Genomic DNA, 23,664 nt, shown 5'->3' on the forward strand with positions numbered 1-23,664 from the left:
GACTTGTCATGCCAATGATTATATAATGTAGATTAATGCTAATCATAGCAACCATTCTACAGTTGAATACAATTCTCTTGGATTCTACACTGAATTTATTAGTGACTCCCTCATACCAATAGCTTTTAGTTTAGTGCACCCCAAGAGTGGAAGCTATTTCTTTTGCTCAACTCAATCCAGCCCTTTGTGGTTTTAAAGAACCTATTAGGCTATTCAGTAGCCATTCAGTGTTTCTGGACAGAATTGTCAAAATTGTTCTTGTTTAATTAAAATCTGTTTTGCGATCATCCCAGCATCTCCTCTGGTCTCTGCATAATTCAGGAATTAGCTTTGAAAGCTTTATTCAAATTCAACAATTTTTCAACATCTGGTCAATTGTTCAGTCCTGATAGTAACTGGAAGATGCTGGGTTGAATAATTTAGTTGCTGAATAGGCCAAAATCCTTTGTACCTAAATTTTAGTCTTGTGCTAGTTACTAGAGATGGTTCTAACACTGAATGTCTGACGATTCTTCAAGTTTAGGTGGGATGGACAAACATGTATATATAAATCCCCTAGCATGGGGAATTTGTTAGATTCTTGGAAACCATCCAGATTTGAAATTCTTCCTAAGTAATGGCTGTTGGTTCCATTCACAGTGAGCATTTCTGGATAGTAACTCCTATAATCCTACCATTTTCTCATCTATAATTATTTAATTCTTTCAGCTGTTGTGGTTGAAGTCCATCCCAGTACTGAACCTTTACTGTGCCATTGTGTGGCTGCAATATTCAGACACCAACCTCATCTACAACTATATGCTCGCTGCTCCAAGTTCATCTGTACCTACTTATGAACTGTGAAGGTCACAGGTGGAAGATTGTAAACATCAGGCTGAAGTTCAGTGACTTTCTTTTTATGACAAGTGCAGCAGATGAGATGGAAAACAAAACAAACTTGGATAAGTAGATGGATAGGTGTATAAAGGATGTGCAATTTACATGTAAATAGTCATTTTATATCATGTATGTTACAAGTGTGTGTAACTGAATCAGAAACAGAATCTTAGTGCTTGCTTGTCCAGAACTGCATATTTACCACATTTATTTTTTTTTTATTGACAATGCATTAAAGTGTTCACAAACATCTGAAGACTCTAACTCCAACACCCATGGTTTACACTTCAAGAGACTACTGACCATCTGAGACAGCATGTAGATATATTATACAGTTGTCACAGCCATCACGTATATACATCAGAGGCGGCTTCCAAAATATACAAAGCTGGGGCACTGTGGGAAGAGGCATGGATTAGCTGACAACAGAATTAACAAAACAGATCATTCCATTAGTTCACCATTGTGGAGACAAGGGTTGCAGGTCAGTCAGATTGAAATCTGATGTGGGAAGTTGCTTGTTTGACTCAAACGTCCTGGGAATAAGCTTTTGGAAAAGTCAGCGTTACAGCTATTACTTAAAGATTACAGCAATGCCAAATGTTACCATAATTTGTCAAATTGTCTTCAAATATTTACAAATCCCCCTTGGTTTCCTTGTATTCCTTTACAACTTGTTGGTGCTGGTATTTGTATTAGTGGCAAGGTAGGGGGTGGGCAGTGAGAGGGGAAGAGAAGAGCACAAGATCACCACTGTCACTTGTACCCCCCACAAAATAGTTCCACAAACTATGTGTGAGCAGAGAGTTTGGCTGGAAAAAGGCAACTGGAGAGATACAGGCACCCCAGTACTGCATTGTCCAACCCAGCTCGCACCCCATCTTCTTTCTTTCTGTCTATCTGGCTACGTGCGAGCTGCCCTATGTAAGGAAGCCTCATCCACTGAACAAGTTGAAACTGGCATTGAGAACAATGCACAACAACCAACCACGTCCTCTGACTTGTCTTACTTGTCATGTATTAACCTTACTATACCGTGTATCTTGCTAGTGCCCACTTTACACAATAATGGTGTGAGAGCTGAGTGAAACATAAGGCACATCTTCAGGCTCCCTGAACAGGTCAAATTTACTGATTTCGGTACAGAGTTTAATACATTCTGATGTTACTAAGTTCCTTGTGCTAATCTTTCACGACCCTCTGTTTGCTGCAGGAGGTAAATAAATAAAGAACTGAGGCAAAGATAAAAATCTATGGGAGCAAATGATAACAAGAGACCACAAAATGGTATTAACGTCATTAAAGCTGCTAAGAACTGACAGCAATTGAAAATATGATGTTTCCACTGAGGGTTTGTCGGATATGACGAAAGAAATCTTTTCATGGATATGCTGAAAAGATGGTGAAGAAGTGCCTAGATTATGTTGAGGGATAAACTGAGATGATGCATTGAGGGATAGAACAGGAAAATGTTTAATCTGCATTGATTTATGAAACTGGGTGAGCTTTTAAGACAGAATTTCCCCCCTTTTTAAAAAAAATCCCTGTTCTGTTCATTTTGGGGAAAGGAATTTAGTTTTGGTAAATAATCATTTTTAATAAGTGATGATTGTTGAGCTATTTGTTAAAGCAATGATATAATGGTAAAGAACTGCAGTTGAACAGAATGGTAAAGTCACATATCAGGCACATTTGATCTTTTTTTCTGGTGAGGGAATGGCCACTTCTCCCTTGGGTATGTAGCAGAAGTGAGATTGCTTCACCTTTACTATTTGCTAATTTCACCCATAAGGCTCTGTCTTTCCTGATATGGGCATGCTCTGTAGGTTGGTTGGCCTAAGGCACAGCCCCCAGCTCCAGGAACTTTTCTCGATTCTACATCTTGTTATGGTTAGATATAATCCACAGGCTGGCTGGCCTAGGATATATCTGTCATGTCATAAAGCCTTATGCAGTGGCATTTCCCTAGCACATTTCATATGCACAGCTTTCTTTTGGTTCTAGCGATTTACCAGACTAATTCATCTGCCATCCCCAGTCTCCATTTATCATGCTGGATCAGAGGGAGCAGTAGAAAACTTCACCTGATGTTAATATTGATATGTTTTGAGACCACTCCCAATAGAATATTAATCTGATTGTTCTCCATAATTTACATTAGCAGCTGGGGAAAAATGGAAATTGTCCAATTAAGCTTCAGTGTTCAAGTCCTATTTATTTGAGAACTGTGTAGGATTGTGTCTGAATGGTAACTAACTGCTTAAAGACACCCTTCCTGATTGTGGCCTCCTGTTAGCTGTCAGCTTGCCTCTGTTTGGTGACCTGACGAATACCCGCTAATACAAGCTTTTCAGTTCTGCTGAATCTCATTTCGAAGCGCACGCTGTTCTCAAACTGTGACTCTGTAGAATAGAGATAATTAACCTTCAAAATCCCATACCAGATACTTTGAAGCTCTATTTACGCCTCAAATATTTTCTCTCAGCAATTCATACAGACTCCTAAGTATTTTCCCCATCACCTGCATGTACCAAATATCATTTTTAAGAAGTTCTGGGAGCATCATCAACCCTTAGATGCTTCACACAAGATTGTTAGCAGTGGAGTTGCCGTTGTGACCAAGTCCTGACATAGATCCCTGTGGAACACCATTACACAGCTTCCATAGGGATCAGTAAACAGGAGCTGGAGAATTCTGTAATTATTCTAGACTGATATTGAAAATTGTAGTTGTTGACGTCAGCTCTTTGAATATAGAAACATAAAAATAGGCATAGGTACAGGTCACCAACCGCAAGCTGGTTCATATCACACCATTCAATTATAAATCTGAGCTGATCTGTATCTCAGCTTCATACAATTGCCTTGCGTTCATGGCTCTTAATTCCCTGTTTCCAGAAATCTGTCCCAGTTGAGAAAGTTTCAAACTATCTAGCCACAGCATTTTGTTCTGCATTGGTGTGTACTTCCAAACATACCAACAGACCCACTATTTGCTTGATCATTGCCCATTGGCAGCACTACGGAAAAATCAGAATGCACACTCCTTTCTCATCCATGCTTCATGCGGGGAAAATTAGTTGCACTACCTGTGATTTCATAAGGCCAGTTCACTCCCCTTTGTTGATGTAATGCATTGCCAGAGGTGAAAGTTAAAATGCAAATGAAAACTCAGATAACGCTGTGCATTTGCACATACCCGTGACAAGACATTACTGACAACAGTGACATGTGAGTCAGACATCAGACTTCCCCAATTGAGAATCTATAGTTAAAGTGACTGAGCATACACTCATCAGGAAAAGCACACTTCAGATATAAATACACAGAGAGGAAAGTAATTGCCACTGAAGTAGGGAAGGGCCGGTTTGGGGTGAGGGAGTGTGACGGGGCAATGTGAACATACATTGCAGCAGGACAGTGTTGTTGTGCATTGAACGTGAGAAGCAGCATACCACCCAACTGACACGCAGCAAACGACAAGTGACACGGACAATGCAGCAGTTCACCACAGGTGCGGGACACACTCGCACACACACCAATGTGCAATTGAAAATTCTGTTATGAATGGTAAATTGCTTCCTTGGTTTGACAAGCTTCCACTGAGGCACGGTATCTAAAATGTTGGAAGGATACTGACCAGGACGCAGATACTTCCAACTCTCAAGAGCTTTGGGTTAATCAAAGACCCAACCATAAAATCCAATATATAATCTCTATCCTCAAAGTTAGTTTTCATTTCAGTTGGAACTACTTTGAGGTGTCTTATTTAGCAGCGATTTATTATGCCTGCGTTCGTCTTGTTTTCACTGTTTACAACATCCAGTAGAACATAAAAATCAAGGGTGCAATATATGCATAGCAGTAATTTCTTTTAATTAAACATCAACCTTTAACACACAACTTTTACTTAGTGCTAGACTTAAGGTATTGTAGTGACCCGAGGAGCACATGGTGTATCCTTTCCCACCTGTTGAGGATGGGGGAGTTGGTTATAGTATTTTTGGTTTAAATAAAGCACCATGGGGAACTTGTGGGGGTGTTTATCACCGTGCTCTGACAGCTCACAGAGAACCGTGCTTGTTGGGGCTCCACTGACCAATACTTCAAGCAACACTTCCATTCCTCACCACCCTGCAATTCCAGTAGCACGTTGGAGCGGCTCCCTCCTGATCAACAGCCCCATGCCCCACTTGGCATGAATACTCTACTTGCTTATAACACTGGAAAATGTAGCTGCCAGCTGGTGATCAATTCTGTTGGTAAATAAAACTGTGTTGCACGGGGGAGATTACATGTGTAGCTATCTACACATGGCTTGTTAGCTCGAAAACAGATGCATGTCGGATTGCCCAGTGCTGCTGATAAATCTGAGTCAATTGGAGCAAACTACTCAAGATGGTTTCAGGTTCTCCGTCCCCTGCAACACCCAAGCAAAAAATACATACTCCTGTGGGGACAGCAAGGTAGTAACATTGGTAGTTAGAACCAGCCAATGTAAACCATAAAAGAAACTCCTATCTGAATCATTGTATTCCTGCCTCCCATCCCCAATCTGCTCCATTACGTCTCGTCTATTGAGGGTCAACAATTGAGGGCTGTACTGGTATCATCTTTAGGCTGTCAGCATCTCCTCCACAGAGAAGGGACATCAATTCAGCGCAGTTTGTTTCGACAGCCACTAATTTACTGAGAGGAATTTGTTTAAGGATAGTGACACTAGATGTGTGTGTGTGTGTCACTGCCAGCCCTAGACACCACCATATTCAGGACCAAACGGCGCAGAGTCTATGTGGGAGTTGGTATTCCTGCTTGCATTTGGGTGACCAAAGTCAAATTTCTCTGCTTGAATACTTCAGACCCAGCAATGGTGTGGGTGCTGACTGGTTCATGAAAACTCTAACACAACAAACAGCTATCTAAATATCTGCAGCTGGGGAGGAGGGGCAGACAATACTATTCAACTTCAATGATAACAATTCTTATTAACGATTAAGAATACATTATCAGTATAGAGCTACATGTGAAATATATACAATATTCGCCTTTTCAGTACTCCATAATTCCAGTTTTGTAAATCTCCTTTAGTGTTCATTTGTCCAAATAGATCATTCTTCCCCTCCCTGCAGCAAATAACCTGCCAGTTCTTCTCGGCCACAAACCTCACACTGTCCATGGACCTCTCTGTGAGGTACGATTCACCTTTAAGTAGATTCAGATCAACACGGGGCTTTGGCGAGGACGAACCAACCAATAAGGAGCTTTACAGATCATTTAAGGCTCCTCTTCAGCTTGCCCATCAACTCCTTTGTTTATTTCCAGAGGTCTCGTGGACCCATGAAGAGGACAACACTTTCCAATCAGCCTCTTCTCTGTGGGAATATATTGGATGCCAAAGATTGCCTTCACTGTCTTCTTCACACCTCACATTCCCCCCCCACCTCTAAATGGAAACATAAGAAGCAGACAGCATCCAGTGCCCATGATAAGGAGCTCGTTCGTCACTGATGTCTAACCGCTTGCTGAAGATACACAGAGCATCACACGCACACGGAACATGGCACACCCTGGCGCCTGCGACACGGTTTTTGCTTTCACACAACTATTAATTTTTAATCCTCAATAAATTACTACACGTAGAGCAGGCATTTTAGACGGGCATTCACATCAATGTTGGAAAGGCTAAGTGACTATGTACATAGGAGTCCAATCTGATGTCCGAAGTGGAATTCTATAACTGGTTCTTGGATCCTTGTCAGATCCGCATCTGACTGCTCCTCCTTCTGGACAGCTTTGACCTGCAAGATAAAGGTAGGCTCTTCAGAACAGGTAACAACATTGTTCAGAACACTGTCTACAGTCCCTCATGATAACACTCCCAGATACACTCATACATCTTACACTAACAGATTCACATACTGGACATTCAGGAGGCTGAGGAGGTGGTAGATGGGACGTATAGAGAGTTAGTTACATGCAAGGTGCAAGACACAGGAGACTGGGTGGTAGCCAGCAAGGGGAAAGGGTTTAAGGAGACAGTGAAGAGTACCCCTGTGGCTATCCCCCTCAACAATAAGTATATCACCCTGGATATTGTCGGGGGGGGGGGGGGAAATGACCTAATAGAGAAAAGTCACAGCAGTTGGGTCTCTGGCACCTCGTCTGCCTCTGTGACTCAGAAGGGAAGGGGGAAAGAAGAGGGAAGAAGCACACTGTGGTGATAGGGGATTCATTAGTTAGGGAAATGGACAGGAGATTCGGTGGGTGAGAATGAGATTCCCGGATGGTAAGTTGCTTCCCAGGTGGCAGGGTCTGGGATATCTTGGATCGGGTCCTCAGCATCCTTAAGTGGGAGGGAGAGCAGGCAGAAGTTGTGGTCCATTTAGGTACCAAAGACATGGGTAGGATGACTGATGAGGTTCTGCACAGGGAGAGCAGGGAGTTGGGTGTGAAGTTAAAGGACAGGACCTCCAGGATTGTGATCTCAGAATAGCTACCCGTGCCATGTGCTAGGGAGGCTAGAACTAGGAAGATTATACAGTTTAATAAGTGGCTAATGGTGCAGGAGGGAGGGCATAAGATTTTTGGATCAATGGGCTCTCTTCCAGGGAAGGTGGTACCTGTACAGAAGGAGGAGTTTGCACCTGAACTGGAAGGGGACAAATACACTAGCAGGAAGGTTTGTTAATGCTGCACAGTGGGGTTTAAACTAGAGTTACAAGGGGATGGGAACCAGAGTGCCAGAACAGTTAGTGGAGAGGTTGTGGAGGCAGACTTAAGACAAAGTTAGGAATCAAAAGGATGAGCATCGTACGACTAGTGTCCTGAGCTGCGTTTATTTCAATGCAAGAAGAATTGTAGGAAAGGCAGATGATAATGCTGAAGGTGAGGTATTTGGTTTACAAACAGAGACAATGTGTAGTGAGGAGAGGATGTAGTTAGGGCAAAATTGCTGTCAACAGGATGAGTTGTAATGTAAAAGGTGGTCAAAATTGAAAAGTGTGAATACCATACTGAAGGTGTTATATTTGAATGAGCACGGCATACAGAGTAAGGTTGATGAACTTGTGGCATAGTTACAGATTGGCATGTATGATATTGTAGGCATCACTGAATCATGGCTGAAAGAAGATAATAGCTGATAGTAACATCCCAGGATACACATTGTATTGAAAGGACAGGCTGGAAAGCAGAGGGGGCGACATTACTCTGTTGATAAAAAAATGAAATCATATCACAAAAGGTGACATAGGGTCAGAAGATGTTGAATCATTGTGGATAGAGCTAAGGAACTGCAAGGGTAAAAAGACCCTGATGGGAGTTCTATACAAATCCCCAAACAGTAGTTAGGATGTGACCTACAAATTATAATGTGAGATAAAAATCCATGCCAAAAGGGCAATGTTACAATAGTCATGGGTGACTTAAATATGCAGGTAAATTGAGAAAATGAGGTTGGTGTTGGATTCCAAGGGGAGGGATTTCTACAGTGCCTACAAGATGGCTTTTTAGAGCAGCTCGTGGTGCAGCCCACTAAAGCATCAGCTACTCTGGATTGGATGTTATGCAATGAAACAGAATTGATTAGAGAGCTTAAGGTAAAAGAACCCTTAGAGGAGAAGTGATCTTAATATGATCGAATTCACCCTGAAATTTGAGAAGGAGAAGCTGAAGTCAGATGTATCAGTATTACAGAGGAGAAAAGGGGATTACAGAGGCATGAGAAAGGAGTTGGCCAGAACTGATTGGAAAAGAACACTAGCAGGGATGATGGCAGAGCAACATTGGCTGTAATTTCTGGAAGCAATTTGGAAGGCACATAAAATATAGATCTCAAAGAGGAAGAAGTATGCTAAAGGAAGGATGATAAACCATGGCTACCAAGGGAAGTCAAAGCCAAAATAAAAGCCTAAGAGAGGGGATATAATGGAGCATAAACTGGTGGAGGTTAGAGGATTGGGAAACTTTTAAAAACCAACAGAAAACAACTAAAAAAGTCATTAGGAAGGTAAAGATGGAATATGGAAGTAAGCTAGCCAATAATACTAAATAGGATACCACAAGTTTCTTCAATACATAACATGTAACATAGAGGCGAGAGTGGATATCAGACTGCTGAAAAACAATGCTGGACAGGTAGTAATGGGGGAGCAAGGAAATGGCAGATGAACTGAATAAGTATTTTGCATCAGTTTTTACTGTGAAAGACACTAGCAGTATGGTGGAAGTTCCAAGTGTCAGGGTTATTTAGTGTGTGAAGTTACCGTTACCAGGGAGAAGGTTCTTTGGAAACTGAAAGGTCTGAAGGCAAATAAGTTACCTGGACCAGATGGTGTACACCCCAGGTTTCTGAATGAGGTGGCTGGAGAGATTGTGGAGCGTTAGTAATGATCTTTCAAGAATTACTAGATTCTGGTATGGTTCCAGAAGACTAGAAGATTACAAATGTCACTCCACTCTTCAAGGAGGGAGAGAGGCAGAAGAAAGAAAAATATAGGCCAGTTAGTCTGACCTCTGTGGTTGGGAAGATGTTGGAGTCAATTATTAAGGATGAAGTGTAAGGGTACTTGGAGGCACATGATAAAATAGGTCACAGTCAGCATGGTTTCCTCAACAAGGGGAAATCTTGCCTGACAAATTTGTTGGAATTCTTTGAAGAAGTAACAAGCAGGATAGACAAAGGAGAACTGGTTGATGTTGTGTACTTGGATTTTTAGAAGGCCCTTGAGAAGGTGCTGTACATGAGGCTGCTTAACAAGCTATGAGCCCATGGTATTACATGAACGATCCTAGCCTGGAAAATGCAGTGGCTGATTGGCAGGCAAAGAATGGGAATAAAGGGAGTCTTTTCTGGTTGGCTGCCGGTGACTAATGGTGTTCCACAGGGATCTGTGTTGGTTCTGATCCTTTTTACGTTATATGCCAATGATTTAGATGATGGAATTGATGGCTTTGTTGCAAAGTTTATAGAAGATAATAAGATAGATGGAGGGGCAGGTAGTTTTGAGGAAGAAGAGAGGCTACAGAAGGACTTAGACAGATTAGGAGAAGGGGCAAAGAAATGGCCGAATACAGTGTCAGGAATTGTATGGTCAAGTACTTTGACAGAAGAAATTAAATGGTTGACTATTTTCTAAATGGAGAGAAAATACAAAAAACTGAGGTGCAAAGGGATTTGGGAGTCCTTGTGCAGGATTCCCTAAAGGTTAATTTGCAGGTTGAGTCTGTGGTGAGGAAGGCAATTGCAATGTTAGCATTCATTTCAAGAGGACTAAAATATAAAAGCAAGGATGTAATATTGAGACTTTATAAAGCACTGGTAAGGCCTCACTTGGAGTACTATGAGCAGTTTGGGGTCCCTTATCTAAGAAAGGATATGCTGAAACTGGAGAGGGTGCAAAGGAGGTTCCCAAAAATGATTCCAGGATTGAATGGCTTGTCATATGAAGAGTGTTTGATGGCTCTGGGCCTATATTCACCAGAATTCAGAAGAATGAGGGGTGACCTCATTGAAACCTACCAACTGGTGAAAGGCCTTGATAGAGTGGATGTGGACAGGATGTTTCCTTTAGTGGGAGAGTCTAAGACCAGAGGACACAGCCTCAGAATAGAGGGGCGTCCTTTTAGAAACGAGGTGAGGAGTAATTTCTTTAGCCAGAGAGTGGTGAATCTGTGGAATTCTTTGCCACAGGCAGCTGTGGAGGCCAAGTCTTTATGTATATTTAAAGCAGAGGTTGATAGATTCTTGATTGGTCAAGGCATTCAGGGATATGAGAAGGCGGCGGGAGACTGGGGCTGAGGGGAAAATTGGATCGGCCATGATGAAACGGTGGAGCAGACTTGATGGGTCAAATGGCCTAATTCTGCTCCTATATCTTATGGCCTTATAGTCTACTCACTACCATTGGTATGATACTCTGCCACATGTCACAATTCATCAAACTCAACAGTACAGTAATATACCCATAACACATTCTGTAATGCTGACATCAATTGCAGTTTTCACAATTATGCTTTCTAATATAAAGTTTATCCTTCACTGCAACTCCAAATCCCAACTTCAAGATAACTATCCAGTCTACCTCATAACCTTCACCATATCATATCTGGTATACCTACAACTTAAAAAAAAAGGTACATAATATTTGGTCACTGCTGACAAGATTGAAATAAATTTTCCTAATTGGTCCTCATGGTAAAAGTTCTCATAATTTGGGTTTATGTATTGAGTTCCAGAATTTCATCTGGTGTGTATTCCCAAGTGAGGGAGGTACTTGACTTGGACGAAAAATTGCTGGTGTCCGAATGGGGGTCTGCTGCCTTTATTCTTTCAATGTGAGGCAGAAGGCAGCAGGTAGTAGGAGATGGAGTGTATTCTGCCTCGAGGTCCGTGACTGGTGATGATCCATTCTGGGACCCCTACTCTTTGTGATGTTTATAAATGACATAGATGAGGAAGAGGATGGGTAGGTTTCTCCGTTTGTAAATGCCGCAAAAGTTGGTGAATGGTGTAGAATGTTGTCCTCGGTTGGGTGGGACTAGAACTAGAGGTCATGCGTTAAGGGTGAAAGGTGAAATGTTTAAGGGGAGCATGAGGGGAAACTTCTTCGCTCAGAGGGTTGTGGGTGTGTGGAACAGGCAGCCAGTGCAAGTGGTACATGCAAGCTCGATTTCAATGTTTAAGAGAATGTTTAAGGTTAACTACATACGTTTGTAGATGGTAGTGGTATGGAGAGATATGGTCACACTGCAGGTCGATGGGAGTAGGCAGTTTAAATGGCTTGGTGAAGGGCCTATTTCTGTGCTGTAGTTTTCTATGACTCTGTGACATAGATGAGGAAGAGGAAAGGTAGGTGACTAAGTTTGCAAATAACACAAAGGTTGGTGGAGTTGTGGGTAGTGTAGAAGGTTATTGTGGGTTACATAGTGACATTGATTGGATGAAGAGCTGGACTAAGAAGTGGCAGATAGAGTTCAATCTGAACAAGTCTGAAATGATAGACTTTGGAAGGTAAAATTTGAAGGCAGAGTACAATATTAATGGCAAGGTTTTTAGCAATGTGGAGGAACAAAGGGATCTTGGGGTCCACGTCCATAAATCTTTCAAAGATGCCACAAACTGTAAGTCAATGGAGTGGTTAATAAGGTGTATGCTGCATTGTCTTGGGAGTTGGGAGATTGAGTTCAAGAAACTTGAGGTAACGTTACAGCCCTATAAAACTCTGGTTTTGACCACTCTTGAAATATTGTGTTTGGTTCTAGTCACTTCATTTTTGAAAAGATGTTGAAGCTTTAGAGCATGTGCAAAGGAGATTTACCAGGTTGCTGCCTGGATTAGAGAGAATGTCTCATGAGGAAAGGTTGAATGAGCTAGGGATTTTCTTTCTGGAGCAAAGGAGGATGATAAATGACTTTACAGAGGTGTATAAGATGATAAGAGGCATAGATAGAGTGGACAGCCAGCGCCCTTTTCCCTAGAGTGTCAATGGTTAAGTCAAAAGGGCATTATTTTAAGGATATTGGAGGAAAGTATGAGGGGGGGATGTAGGTTTTTATTATATATAGAGTGGTAAGTGTATGGTTCTTTGTGGGAATGGGACCCGCTCTCGGGTCTCACGACTGGCCACTATTCGATATGCCAGGACGCGACCTAGAAGACTAGCACGCCCTCAGGATTCTGGGAATTCATGGCTCTGGAGGCGTGCAGACTCAAGGTTGGTGCTGCCGCAGGAAACTGGTGTGTCATAGGAGATGGAAGATCGAAATCGGCAAGCTGGCTGCTGGCTTTGTGCCCAGAGACACGAGTTCTTTGGGCACAGAGCTTGGAAGAGGTGACCAAACAGACTTTTAATATCATAAATCAGTGAGTTGCTTGCTACATCTCCCCTCTCGCTGTGAAATGGAGACACCTCTTTTTCCCTTATTAGGGAGAGAGAGAGCCTGTGGTATGTGAACAGGTAGCCTTTGGGGTATTTCAAGTCTGTGCCTTTATGCAAACAAAAGGAATTCTGCAGATGCTGGAAATTCAAGCAATACACTTCATCAAAGTTGCTGGTGAATGCAGCAGGCCAGGCAGCATCTCTAGGAAGAGGTACAGTCGACGTTTCAGGCCAAGACCCTTCGTCAGGACTAACTGAAGGAAGAGATAGTAAGAGATTTGAAAGTGGGAGGAGGAGATCCACAATGATAGGAGAAGACAGGAGGGGGAGGGATGGAGCCAAGAGCTGGACAGGTGATTGGCAAAGGGGATATGAGAGGATCATGGGACAGGAGGCCCAGGGAGAAGGAAAAGAGGGGGGGGGACCCAGAGGATGGGCAAGGGGTATAGTCAGAGGGACAGAGGGAGAAAAAGGAGAGTGTGAGAAAGAATGTGTGTATAAAAATACATAATAGATGGGGTACAAGGGGGAGGTGGGGCATTAGCAGAAGTTAGAGAAGTCAATGTTCATGCCATCAGGTTGGAGGCTACCCAGATGGAATATAAGGTGTTGTTCCTCCAACCTGAGTGTGGCTTCATCTTTACAGTAGAGAAGGCCGTGGATAGACGTGACAGAATGGGAATGGATGTGGAATTAAAATGTGTGGCCACTGGGAGATCCTGCTTTCTCTGGCAGACAGAGCGTAGGTGTTTAGCAAAACAGTCTCCCAGTCTGCATCGGGCCTCACCAATATATAGAAGGCCACATCGGGAGCACCAGACGCAGTACATCACCCCAGCCGACTCACAGGTGAAGTGTCACCTCACCTGGAAGGACTGTCTGGGGCCCTGAATGGCGGTAAGGGAGGAAGTGTAAGGGCATGTGTAGCACTTGTTCCGCTTACAAGGGTAAGTGCCAGGAGGGAGATCAGCGGGGAGGGATGGGGGGGACGAATGGACAAGGGAGTCGCGTAGGGAGCGATCCCTGAGGAAAGCAGAGAGAGGAGAGGAGGGAAAGATGTGCTTAGTGGTGGGATCCCATTGGAGGTGGCGGAAGTTATGGAGAATAATATGTTGGACCCGGAGGCTGGTGGGGTGGTAGGTGAGGACCAGGGGAATCCTATTCCTAGTGTGGTAGCGGGAGGATAGAGTGAGGGCAGATGTGCGTGAAATGGGGCGATGCGTTTGAGAGCAGAGTTGATGGTGGAGGGAGGGAAGCCCCTTTCTTTAAAAAAGGACATCTCCCTCGTCCTGGAATGAAAAGCCTCATTCTAAGAGCAGATGCGGCGGAGATGGAGGAATTGCGAGAAGGGGATGGCATTTTTGCAAGAGACAAGGTGAGAAGAGGAATAGTCCAGATAGCTGTGAGAGTCAGTAGGCTTATAGTAGTGGATAAGCTGTCTCCAGAGATAGTGACAGAAAGATCTAGAAAGGGGAGGGAGGTGTCAGAAATGGACCAGGTAAACTTGAGGGCAGGGTGAAAGTTGGAGACAAAGTTAATAAAGTCAACGAGCTCAGCATACGTGCAGGAAGCAGTGCCAATGCAGTCATTGATGTAGCGAAGGAAAAAGGGGGACAGATACCAGAATAGGTTTGGAACATAGATTGTTCCACAAAGCCAACAAAACGGCAGGCATAGCTAGGACCCATACGGGTGCCCATAGCTACACCTTTAGTTTGGAGGAAGTGGGAGGAGCCAAAGGAGAAATTATTAAGAGTAAGGACTAATTCCGCGAGACGGAGCAGAGTGGTGGCAGAGGGGAACTGATTAGGTCTGGAATCCAAAACGAAGCGGACAGCTTTGAGACCTTCCTGATGGGGGATGGAAGTATATAAGGACTGAACATCCATGGTGAAAATAAAGCGGTGGGGGCCAGGGAACTTAAAATCATCGAAAAGTTTAAGAGCGTGAGAAGTGTCATGAACATAGGTAGGAAGGGATTGAACAAGGGGGGATAAAACCGTGTCGAGGTATGCAGAAACGAGTTTGGTGGGGCAGGGGCAAGCTGAGACAATAAGTCTGTCAGGACAGGCAGGTTTGTGGATCTTGGGTAGGAGGTAGAAACGGAAAGTGCGAGGTGTGGGAACTATAAGGTTGGTGGCAGTGGATGGGAGATCCCCTGAGTGGATAAAGTCGGTGATGGTGTGGGAGACAATGGCCTGGCGCTCCTTAGTGGGGTCACGATCGAGGGGTAAATAAGAGGGGGTACCCACGAGTTGTCGCTGTGCTTTATTGATGTTTCACTGCACACTTGAGTGCTCGGCAGTGGGGTGCCGGTGCTTTTCTGCGGGTGGGGGAGGGGTGTTGTTGCTTTGCGGCTGCTTATGCGTGGGAGGAGGGATTGGGGGGGGAACTTCAGGGTTTTAACATTTAACTATCATTCATTCTTTGGGGCAGTCCCCTGTTTTCATGGATGTTTGTGAAGTAAAAGAATTTCAGGATGTATATTGAATACATTTCTCTGACATTAAATATACCTTTGAAAGCACTGCCAGGTGTGATGGTTGTGGCACATACATCAGGGACATTTACGAAACTCTTAGATAGGCACATGGATAAAAAAAAGAGAGCTAAGTGAGAGAGAAGGGTTAGATTAATCTTGGAGAAGGTTAAAAGGTGACGCAATATCCTGGGCCGAAAAGTCTGTGCTGCGCTGTACTATGCTTTATGTTCCACTTCGGCATGTCGCAGACCACTATCTCAAATTCTTTCTTTCTGTTTGTGTTTCTGACTGTCTATTTCTGATGGACATCATATTCGCTTAGCTTAATTGCTTTTCCAATTGACCAAGTCTGGCCCGATGTGCAGGCCCCACAGCTTTACCGTTAATAACAGCAAAAATTTATCTGGTCTGGCCTGATCAGTAGGCCTCACAACCTTACTGTTAATAACACAAAAAATTCATCTGGTCTAGCCTGATGTGCAGGCCCCACAGCCTTACTATCTAATATAACCCACATCTCTCACTGTAACAGTGTCTGATATAGCTCACATCCCTCACTGTAACTGTGTCTGATATCCACGTCCCTCACTGTAACTGTGTCTGATATCCACATCCCTCACTGTAACAGTGTCTGATATAGATCACATCCCTCACTGTAACAGTGTCTGATATCCACGTCCCTCACTGTAACAGTGTCTGATATAGATCACATCCCTCACTGTAACAGTGTCTGATACCCACATCCCTCACTGTAACAGTGTCTGACATCCACACCCCTCACTGTAACAGTGTCTGATATCAACATCCCTCACTGTAAGAGTGTCTGATATCCATGGCCCTCACTGTAACAGTGTCTGATACCCACGTCCCTCACTGAAACAGTGTCTGATACCCACGTCCCTCACTGTAACAGTGTCTGATATCCACATCCCTCACTGTAACTGTCTGATATCCACGTCCCTCACTGTAACAGTGTCTGATATCCACATCCCTCACTGTAACAGTGTCTAATATAGCTCACAGTCCTCACTGTAACAGTGTCTGATATCCACATTCCTTACTGTAACAGTGTCTGATATAGATCACATCCCTCACTGTAACAGTGTCTGATATAGATCACATCCCTCACCGTAACAGTGTCTGATATCCACGTCCCGCACCGTAACAGTGTCTGATATCCACGTCCCTCACTGTAACAGTGTCTGATATAGCTCACATCCCTCACTGTAACAGTGTCTGATACCCACGTCCCTCACTGTAACAGTGTCTGATATCCACGTCCCTCACTGTAACAGTGTCTGATATCCACGTCCCTCACTGTAACAGTGTCTGATATCCACGTCCCTCACTGTAACAGTGTCTGATATAGCTCACATCCCTCACTGTAACAGTGTCTAATATACACATCCCTCACTGTAACAGTGTCTGATATCCACATCCCTCACTGTAACAGTGTCTGATATAGCTCACATCCCTCACTGTAACAGTGTCTGAGATCCACATCCCTCACTGTAACAGTGTCTGATATAGCTCATATCCCTCACTGTAACAGTGTCTGATATAGCTCACATCCCTCACTGTAACAGTGTCTGATATCCACGTCCCTCACTGTAACAGTGTCTGATACCCACGTCCCTCACTGTAACAGTGTCTGATATCCACATCCCTCACTTTAACAGTGTCTGATATAGCTCACATCCCTCACTGTAACAGTGTCTGATATCCACGTCCCTCACTGTAAGAGTGTCTGATATAGATCACATCCCTCACTGTAACAGTGTCTGATATCCACGTCCCTCACTGTAACAGTGTCTGATATCCACATCCCTCACTGTAACAGTGTCTGATATAGCTCACATCTCTCACTGTAACAGTGTCTGAGATCCACATCCCTCACTGTAACAGTATCTGATATAGCTCACATCCCTCACTGTAACAGTGTCTGATATCCACGTTCCTCACTGTAACAGTGTCTGATACCCACGTCCCTCACTGTAACAGTGTCTGATATCCACATCCCTCACTGTAACAGTGTCTGATATAGCTCACATCCCTCACTGTAACAGTGTCTGATATCCACGTCCCTCACTGTAACAGTGTCTGATATAGATCACATCCCTCACTGTAACAGTGTCTGATATAGCTCACATCTCTCACTGTAACAGTGTCTGATATCCACATCCCTCACTGTAACAATGTCTGATATCCACGTCCCTCACTGTAACAGTGTCTGATACCCACCTCCCTCACTGTAACAGTGTCTGATATCCACCTCCCTCACTGTAACAGTGTCTGATATCCACTTCCCTCACTGTAACAGTCTGATATCCACGTCCCTCACTGTAACAGTGTCTGATACCCACGTTCCTCACTGTAACTGTGTCTGATACCCACGTCCCTCACTTTAACAGTGTCTGATATCCACGTCCCTCACTGTAACAGTGTCTGATATAGCTCACAGTCCTCACTGTAACAGTGTCTGATATCCACGTCCCTCACTGTAACAGTGTCTGATACAGATCACATCCCTCACTGTAACAGTGTCTGATATAGCTCACATCCTTCACCATAACAGTGTCTGATATCCACGTCCCTCACCGTAACAGTGTCTGATATCCACGTCCCTCACTGTAACAGTATCTGATATACACGCCCCTCACTGTAACAGTGTCTGATATCCACGTCCCTCACTGTAACAGTGTCTGATATCCACATCCCTCACTGTAACAGTGTCTGATATAGCTCACATCCCTCACTGTAACAGTGTCTGATACCCACGTCCCTCACTGTAACAGTGTCTGATATCCACATCCCTCAGTGTAATAGTGTCTGATATAGCTCACATCCCTCACTGTAACAGTGTCTGATACAGCTCACATCCCTGACTGTAACAGTGTCTGATATCCACATCTCTCACTGTAACAGTGTCTGGTATAGCTCACATCCTTCACTGTAACAGTGTCTGATATCCACGTCCCTCACTGTAACAGTGTCTGATATCCACCTCCCTCACTGTAACAGGGTCTGATATCCACATCCCTCACTGTAACAGTCTGATATCCACGTCCCTCACTGTAACAGTGTCTGATACCCACGTCCCTCACTGTAACAGTGTCTGATATCCACATCCCTCAGTGTAATAGTGTCTGATATAGCTCACATCCCTCACTGTAACAGTGTCTGATATCCACATCCCTGACTGTAACAGTGTCTGATATAGCTCACATCCCTCACTGTAACAGTGTCTGATACCCACGTCCCTCACTGTAACAGTGTCTGATACCCACGTCCCTCACTGTAACAGTGTCTGATATCCACATCCCTCACTGTAAGTGTCTGATATCCACGTCCCTCAATGTAACAGTGTCTGATATCCACATCCCTCACTGTAAAAGTGTATGATATCCACATCCCTCACTGTAACAGTGTCTGATATAGATCACATCCCTCACTGTAACAGTGTCTGATATAGCTCACATCCCTCACCATAACAGTGTCTGATATCCACGTCCCGCACCGTAACAGTGTCTGATATCCACGTCCCTCACTGTAACAGTGTCTGATATAGCTCACATCCCTCACTGTAACAGTGTCTGATATAGCTCACATCCCTCACTGTAACAGTGTCTGATATAGCTCACATCCCTCACTGTAACAGTGTCTGATATCCACATCCCTCACTGTAACAGTGTCTGATATCCACCTCCCTCACTGTAACAGTGTTTGATACCCACATCCCTCACTGTAACAGTGTCTGATATCCACATCCCTCACTGTAACAGTGTCTGATATAGCTCACATCCCTCACTGTAACAGTGTCTAATATTCACGTCCCTCACTGTAACAGTGTCTAATGTAGATCACATCCCTCAATGTAACAGACTCTGATATAGCTCACATCCCTCGCTGTAACAGTGTCTGATATCCACATCCCTCCCTGTAACAGTGTGTGATATCCACTTCCCTCACTGTAACAGTGTCTGATATAGCTCACATCCCTCACTATAACAGTGTCTGAGATCCACATCCCTCACTGTAACAGTGACTGATATCCACGTCCTTCACTGTAACAGTGTCTGATATCCACGTCCCTCACTGTAACAGTGTCTGATATCCACGTCCCTCACTGTAACAGTGTCTGACATCCACGTCCCTCACTGTAACAGTGTCTAATATAGCTCACAGTCCTCACTGTAACAGTATCTGATATCCACGTCCCTCACTGTAACAGTATCTGATATAGATCACATTCCTCACTGTAACAGTCTGATATAGCTCACATCCTTCACCGTAACAGTGTCTGATATCCACGTCCCTCACTGTAACAGTGTCTGATATCCACCTCCCTCACTGTAACAGGGTCTGATATCCACATCCCTCACTGTAACAGTCTGATATCCACGTCCCTCACTGTAACAGCGTCTGATACCCACGTCCCTCACTATAACAGTGTCTGATATCGACATCCCTCAGTGTAATAGTGTCTGATATAGCTCACATCCCTCACAGTAACAGTGTCTGATATCCACATCCCTGACTGTAACAGTGTCTGATATAGCTCACATCCCTCACTGTAACAGTGTCTGATATCCACATCTCTGACTATAACAGTATCTGGTATAGCTCACATCCTTCACTGTAACAGTGTCTGATATCCACGTCCCTCACTGCAACAGTGTCTGATATCCACCTCCCTCACCGTAACAGGGTCTGATATCCACATCCCTCACTGTAACAGTCTGATATCCACGTCCCTCACTGTAACAGTGTCTGATACCCACGTCCCTCACTGTAACAGTGTCTGATATCCACATCCCTCAGTGTAATAGTGTCTGATATAGCTCACATCCCTCACTGTAACAGTGTCTGATATCCACATCCCTGACTGTAACAGTGTCTGATATAGCTCACATCCCTCACTGTAACAGTGTCTGATACCCACGTCCCTCACTGTAACAGTGTCTGATACCAACGTCCCTCACTGTAACAGTGTCTGATATCCACATCCCTCACTGTAAGTGTCTGATATCCACGTCCATCACTGTAACAGTGTCTGATACCCACGTCCCTCACTGTAACAGTGTCTGATATCCACATCCCTCACTGTAACAGTGTCTGATATAGATCACATCCCTCAGTGTAACAGTGTCTGATACCCACATCCCACACTGTAACAGTGTCTGATACCCACCTCCCTCACTGTAACAGTGTCTGATATCCACCTCCCTCACGGGAACAGTGTCTGATATCCACCTCCCTCACTGTAACAGTCTGATATCCACGTCCCTCACTGTAACAGTGTCTGATACCCACGTTCCTCACTGTAACTGTGTCTGATACCCACCTCCTTCACTGTAACAGTGTCTGATATCCACATCCCTCACTGTAACAGTGTCTGATATCCACCTCCCTCACTGTAACAGTGTCTGATACCCACGGCCCTCACTGTAACAGTGTCTGATACCTACGTCCCTCACTGTAACAGTGTCTGATATCCACATCCCTCACTGTAAGTGTCTGATATCCACGTCCCTCACTGTAACAGTGTCTGATATCCACATCCCTCATGGTAACAGTGTCTGATATCCACATCCCTCACTGTAACAGTATCTAATATAGCTCACAGTCCTCACTGTAACAGTGTCTGATATCCACGTCCCTCACTGTAACAGTGTCTGATATAGATCACATCCCTCACTGTAACAGTGTCTGATATAGCTCACAACCCTCACCATAACAGTGTCTGATATCCACGTCCCGCACCGTAACAGTGTCTGATATCCACGTCCCTCACTGTAAGTGTCTGATATAGCTCACATCCCTCACTGTAACAGTGTCTGATATAGCTCACATCCCTCACTGTAACAGTGTCTGATATCCACATCCCTCGCTGTAACAGTGTCTGATATCCACATCCCTCACTGTAACAGTGTCTGATATCCACCTCCCTCACTGTAACAGTGTTTGATACCCACATCCCTCACTGTAACAGTGTCTGATATCCACATCCCTCACTGTAACAGTGTCTGATATAGCTCACATCCCTCACTGTAACAGTGTCTAATATTCACGTCCCTCACTGTAACAGTGTCTGATATAGATCACATCCCTCACTGTAACAGACTCTGATATAGCTCACATCCCTCGCTGTAACAGTGTCTGATATCCACATCCCTCCCTGTAACAGTGTGTGATATCCACATTCCTCACTGTAACAGTGTCTGATATAGCTCACATCCCTCACTATAACAGTGTCTGAGATCCACATCCCTCACTGTAACAGTGACTGATATCCACGTCCTTCACTGTAACAGTGTCTGATATCCACGTCCCTCACTGTAACAGTGTCTAATATAGCTCACAGTCCTGACTGTAACAGTATCTGATATCCACGTCCCTCACTGTAACAGTATCTGATATAGATCACATTCCTCACTGTAACAGTCTGATATAGCTCACATCCTTCACCGTAACAGTGTCTGATATCCACGTCCCTCACTGTAACAGTGTCTGATATCCACCTCCCTCACTGTAACAGGGTCTGATATCCACATCCCTCACTGTAACAGTCTGATATCCACGTCCCTCACTGTAACAGCGTCTGATACCCACGTCCCTCACTGTAACAGTGTCTGATATCGACATCCCTCAGTGTAATAGTGTCTGATATACCTCACATCCCTCACAGTAACAGTGTCTGATATCCACATCCCTGACTGTAACAGTGTCTGATATAGCTCACATCCCTCACTGTAACAGTGTCTGATATCCACATCTCTGACTATAACAGTATCTGGTATAGCTCACATCCTTCACTGTAACAGTGTCTGATATCCACGTCCCTCACTGCAACAGTGTCTGATATCCACCTCCCTCACCGTAACAGGGTCTGATATCCACATCCCTCACTGTAACAGTCTGATATCCACGTCCCTCACTGTAACAGTGTCTGATACCCACGTCCCTCACTATAACAGTGTCTGATATCCACATCCCTCAGTGTAATAGTGTCTGATATAGCTCACATCCCTCACTGTAACAGTGTCTGATATCCACATCCCTGACTGTAACAGTGTCTGATATAGCTCACATCCCTCACTGTAACAGTGTCTGATACCCACGTCCCTCACTGTAACAGTGTCTGATACCCACGTCCCTCACTGTAACAGTGTCTGATATCCACATCCCTCACTGTAAGTGTCTGATATCCACGTACATCACTGTAACAGTGTCTGATACCCACGTCCCTCACTGTAACAGTGTCTGATATCCACATCCCTCACTGTAACAGTGTCTGATATAGATCACATCCCTCACTGTAACAGTGTCTGATACCCACATCCCACACTGTAACAGTGTCTGATACCCATGTCCCTCAGTGTAACAGTGTCTGATATCCACGTCCCTCACGGTAACAGTGTCTGATATCCACATCCCTCACTGTAACAGTATCTAATATAGCTCACAGTCCTCACTGTAACAGTGTCTGATATCCACGTCCCTCACTGTAACAGTGTCTGATATAGATCACATCCCTCACTGTAACAGTGTCTGATATAGCTCACAACCCTCACCATAACAGTGTCTGATATCCACGTCCCGCACCGTAACAGTGTCTGATATCCACGTCCCTCACTGTAAGTGTCTGATATAGCTCACATCCCTCACTGTAACAGTGTCTGATATAGCTCACATCCCTCACTGTAACAGTGTCTGATATCCACATCCCTCGCTGTAACAGTGTCTGATATCCACCTCCCTCACTGTAACAGTGTTTGATACCCACATCCCTCACTGTAACAGTGTCTGATATCCACATCCCTCACTGTAACAGTGTCTGATATAGCTCACATCCCTAACTGTAACAGTGTCTGATATCCACATCCCTCACTGTAAGTGTCTGATATAGATCACATCCCTCACTGTAACAATGTCCGATATAGCTCACATCTCTCGCTGTAACAGTGTCTGATATCCACATCCCTCCCTGTAACAGTGTCTGATATCCACATCCCTCACTGTAACAGTGTCTGATATAGCTCACATGCCTCACTATAACAGTGTCTGAGATCCACATCCCTCACTGTTACAGTGTCTGATATCCACGTCCTTCACTGTAACAGTGCCTGATATCCACGTCCCTCACTGTAACAGTGTCTGATATCCACGTCCCTCACTGTAACAGTGTCTGATATCCACGTCCCTCACTGTAACAGTGTCTGATATAGCTCACAGTCCTCACTGTAACAGTGTCTGATATCCACGTCCCTCACTGTAACAGTATCTGATATAGATCACATCCCTCACTGTAAGTGTTTGATATAGCTCACATCCTTCACCGTAACAGTGTCTGATATCCACGTCCCTCACTGTAACAGTGTCTGCTATCCACGTCCCTCACTGTAACAGTGTCTGCTATCCACGTCC

The 23,664-nt window shown here is 44.2% G+C and overlaps 1 protein-coding gene across 3 annotated transcripts in view; it reads right to left on the reverse strand.

The window, feature by feature from the left end:
• Positions 1 to 1,083: 1,083 nt before the first annotated feature.
• The window catches only part of kif1aa (kinesin family member 1Aa), a 503,440-nt gene continuing 480,859 nt past the window's right edge, over positions 1,084 to 23,664 (reverse strand). For all 3 annotated transcript variants that reach the window (XM_072255712.1, XM_072255711.1, XM_072255713.1), the window contains one exon: positions 1,084 to 6,674. In XM_072255712.1, the coding sequence (XP_072111813.1) occupies positions 6,632 to 6,674 (43 nt within the window). In that variant the 3' untranslated portion in view covers positions 1,084 to 6,631. The remainder of the gene's footprint in view (positions 6,675 to 23,664) is intronic.

Source organism: Mobula birostris, chromosome 4, assembly GCF_030028105.1.
Source record: "Mobula birostris isolate sMobBir1 chromosome 4, sMobBir1.hap1, whole genome shotgun sequence".
Taxonomy (NCBI): Eukaryota; Metazoa; Chordata; class Chondrichthyes; order Myliobatiformes; family Myliobatidae; genus Mobula; species Mobula birostris.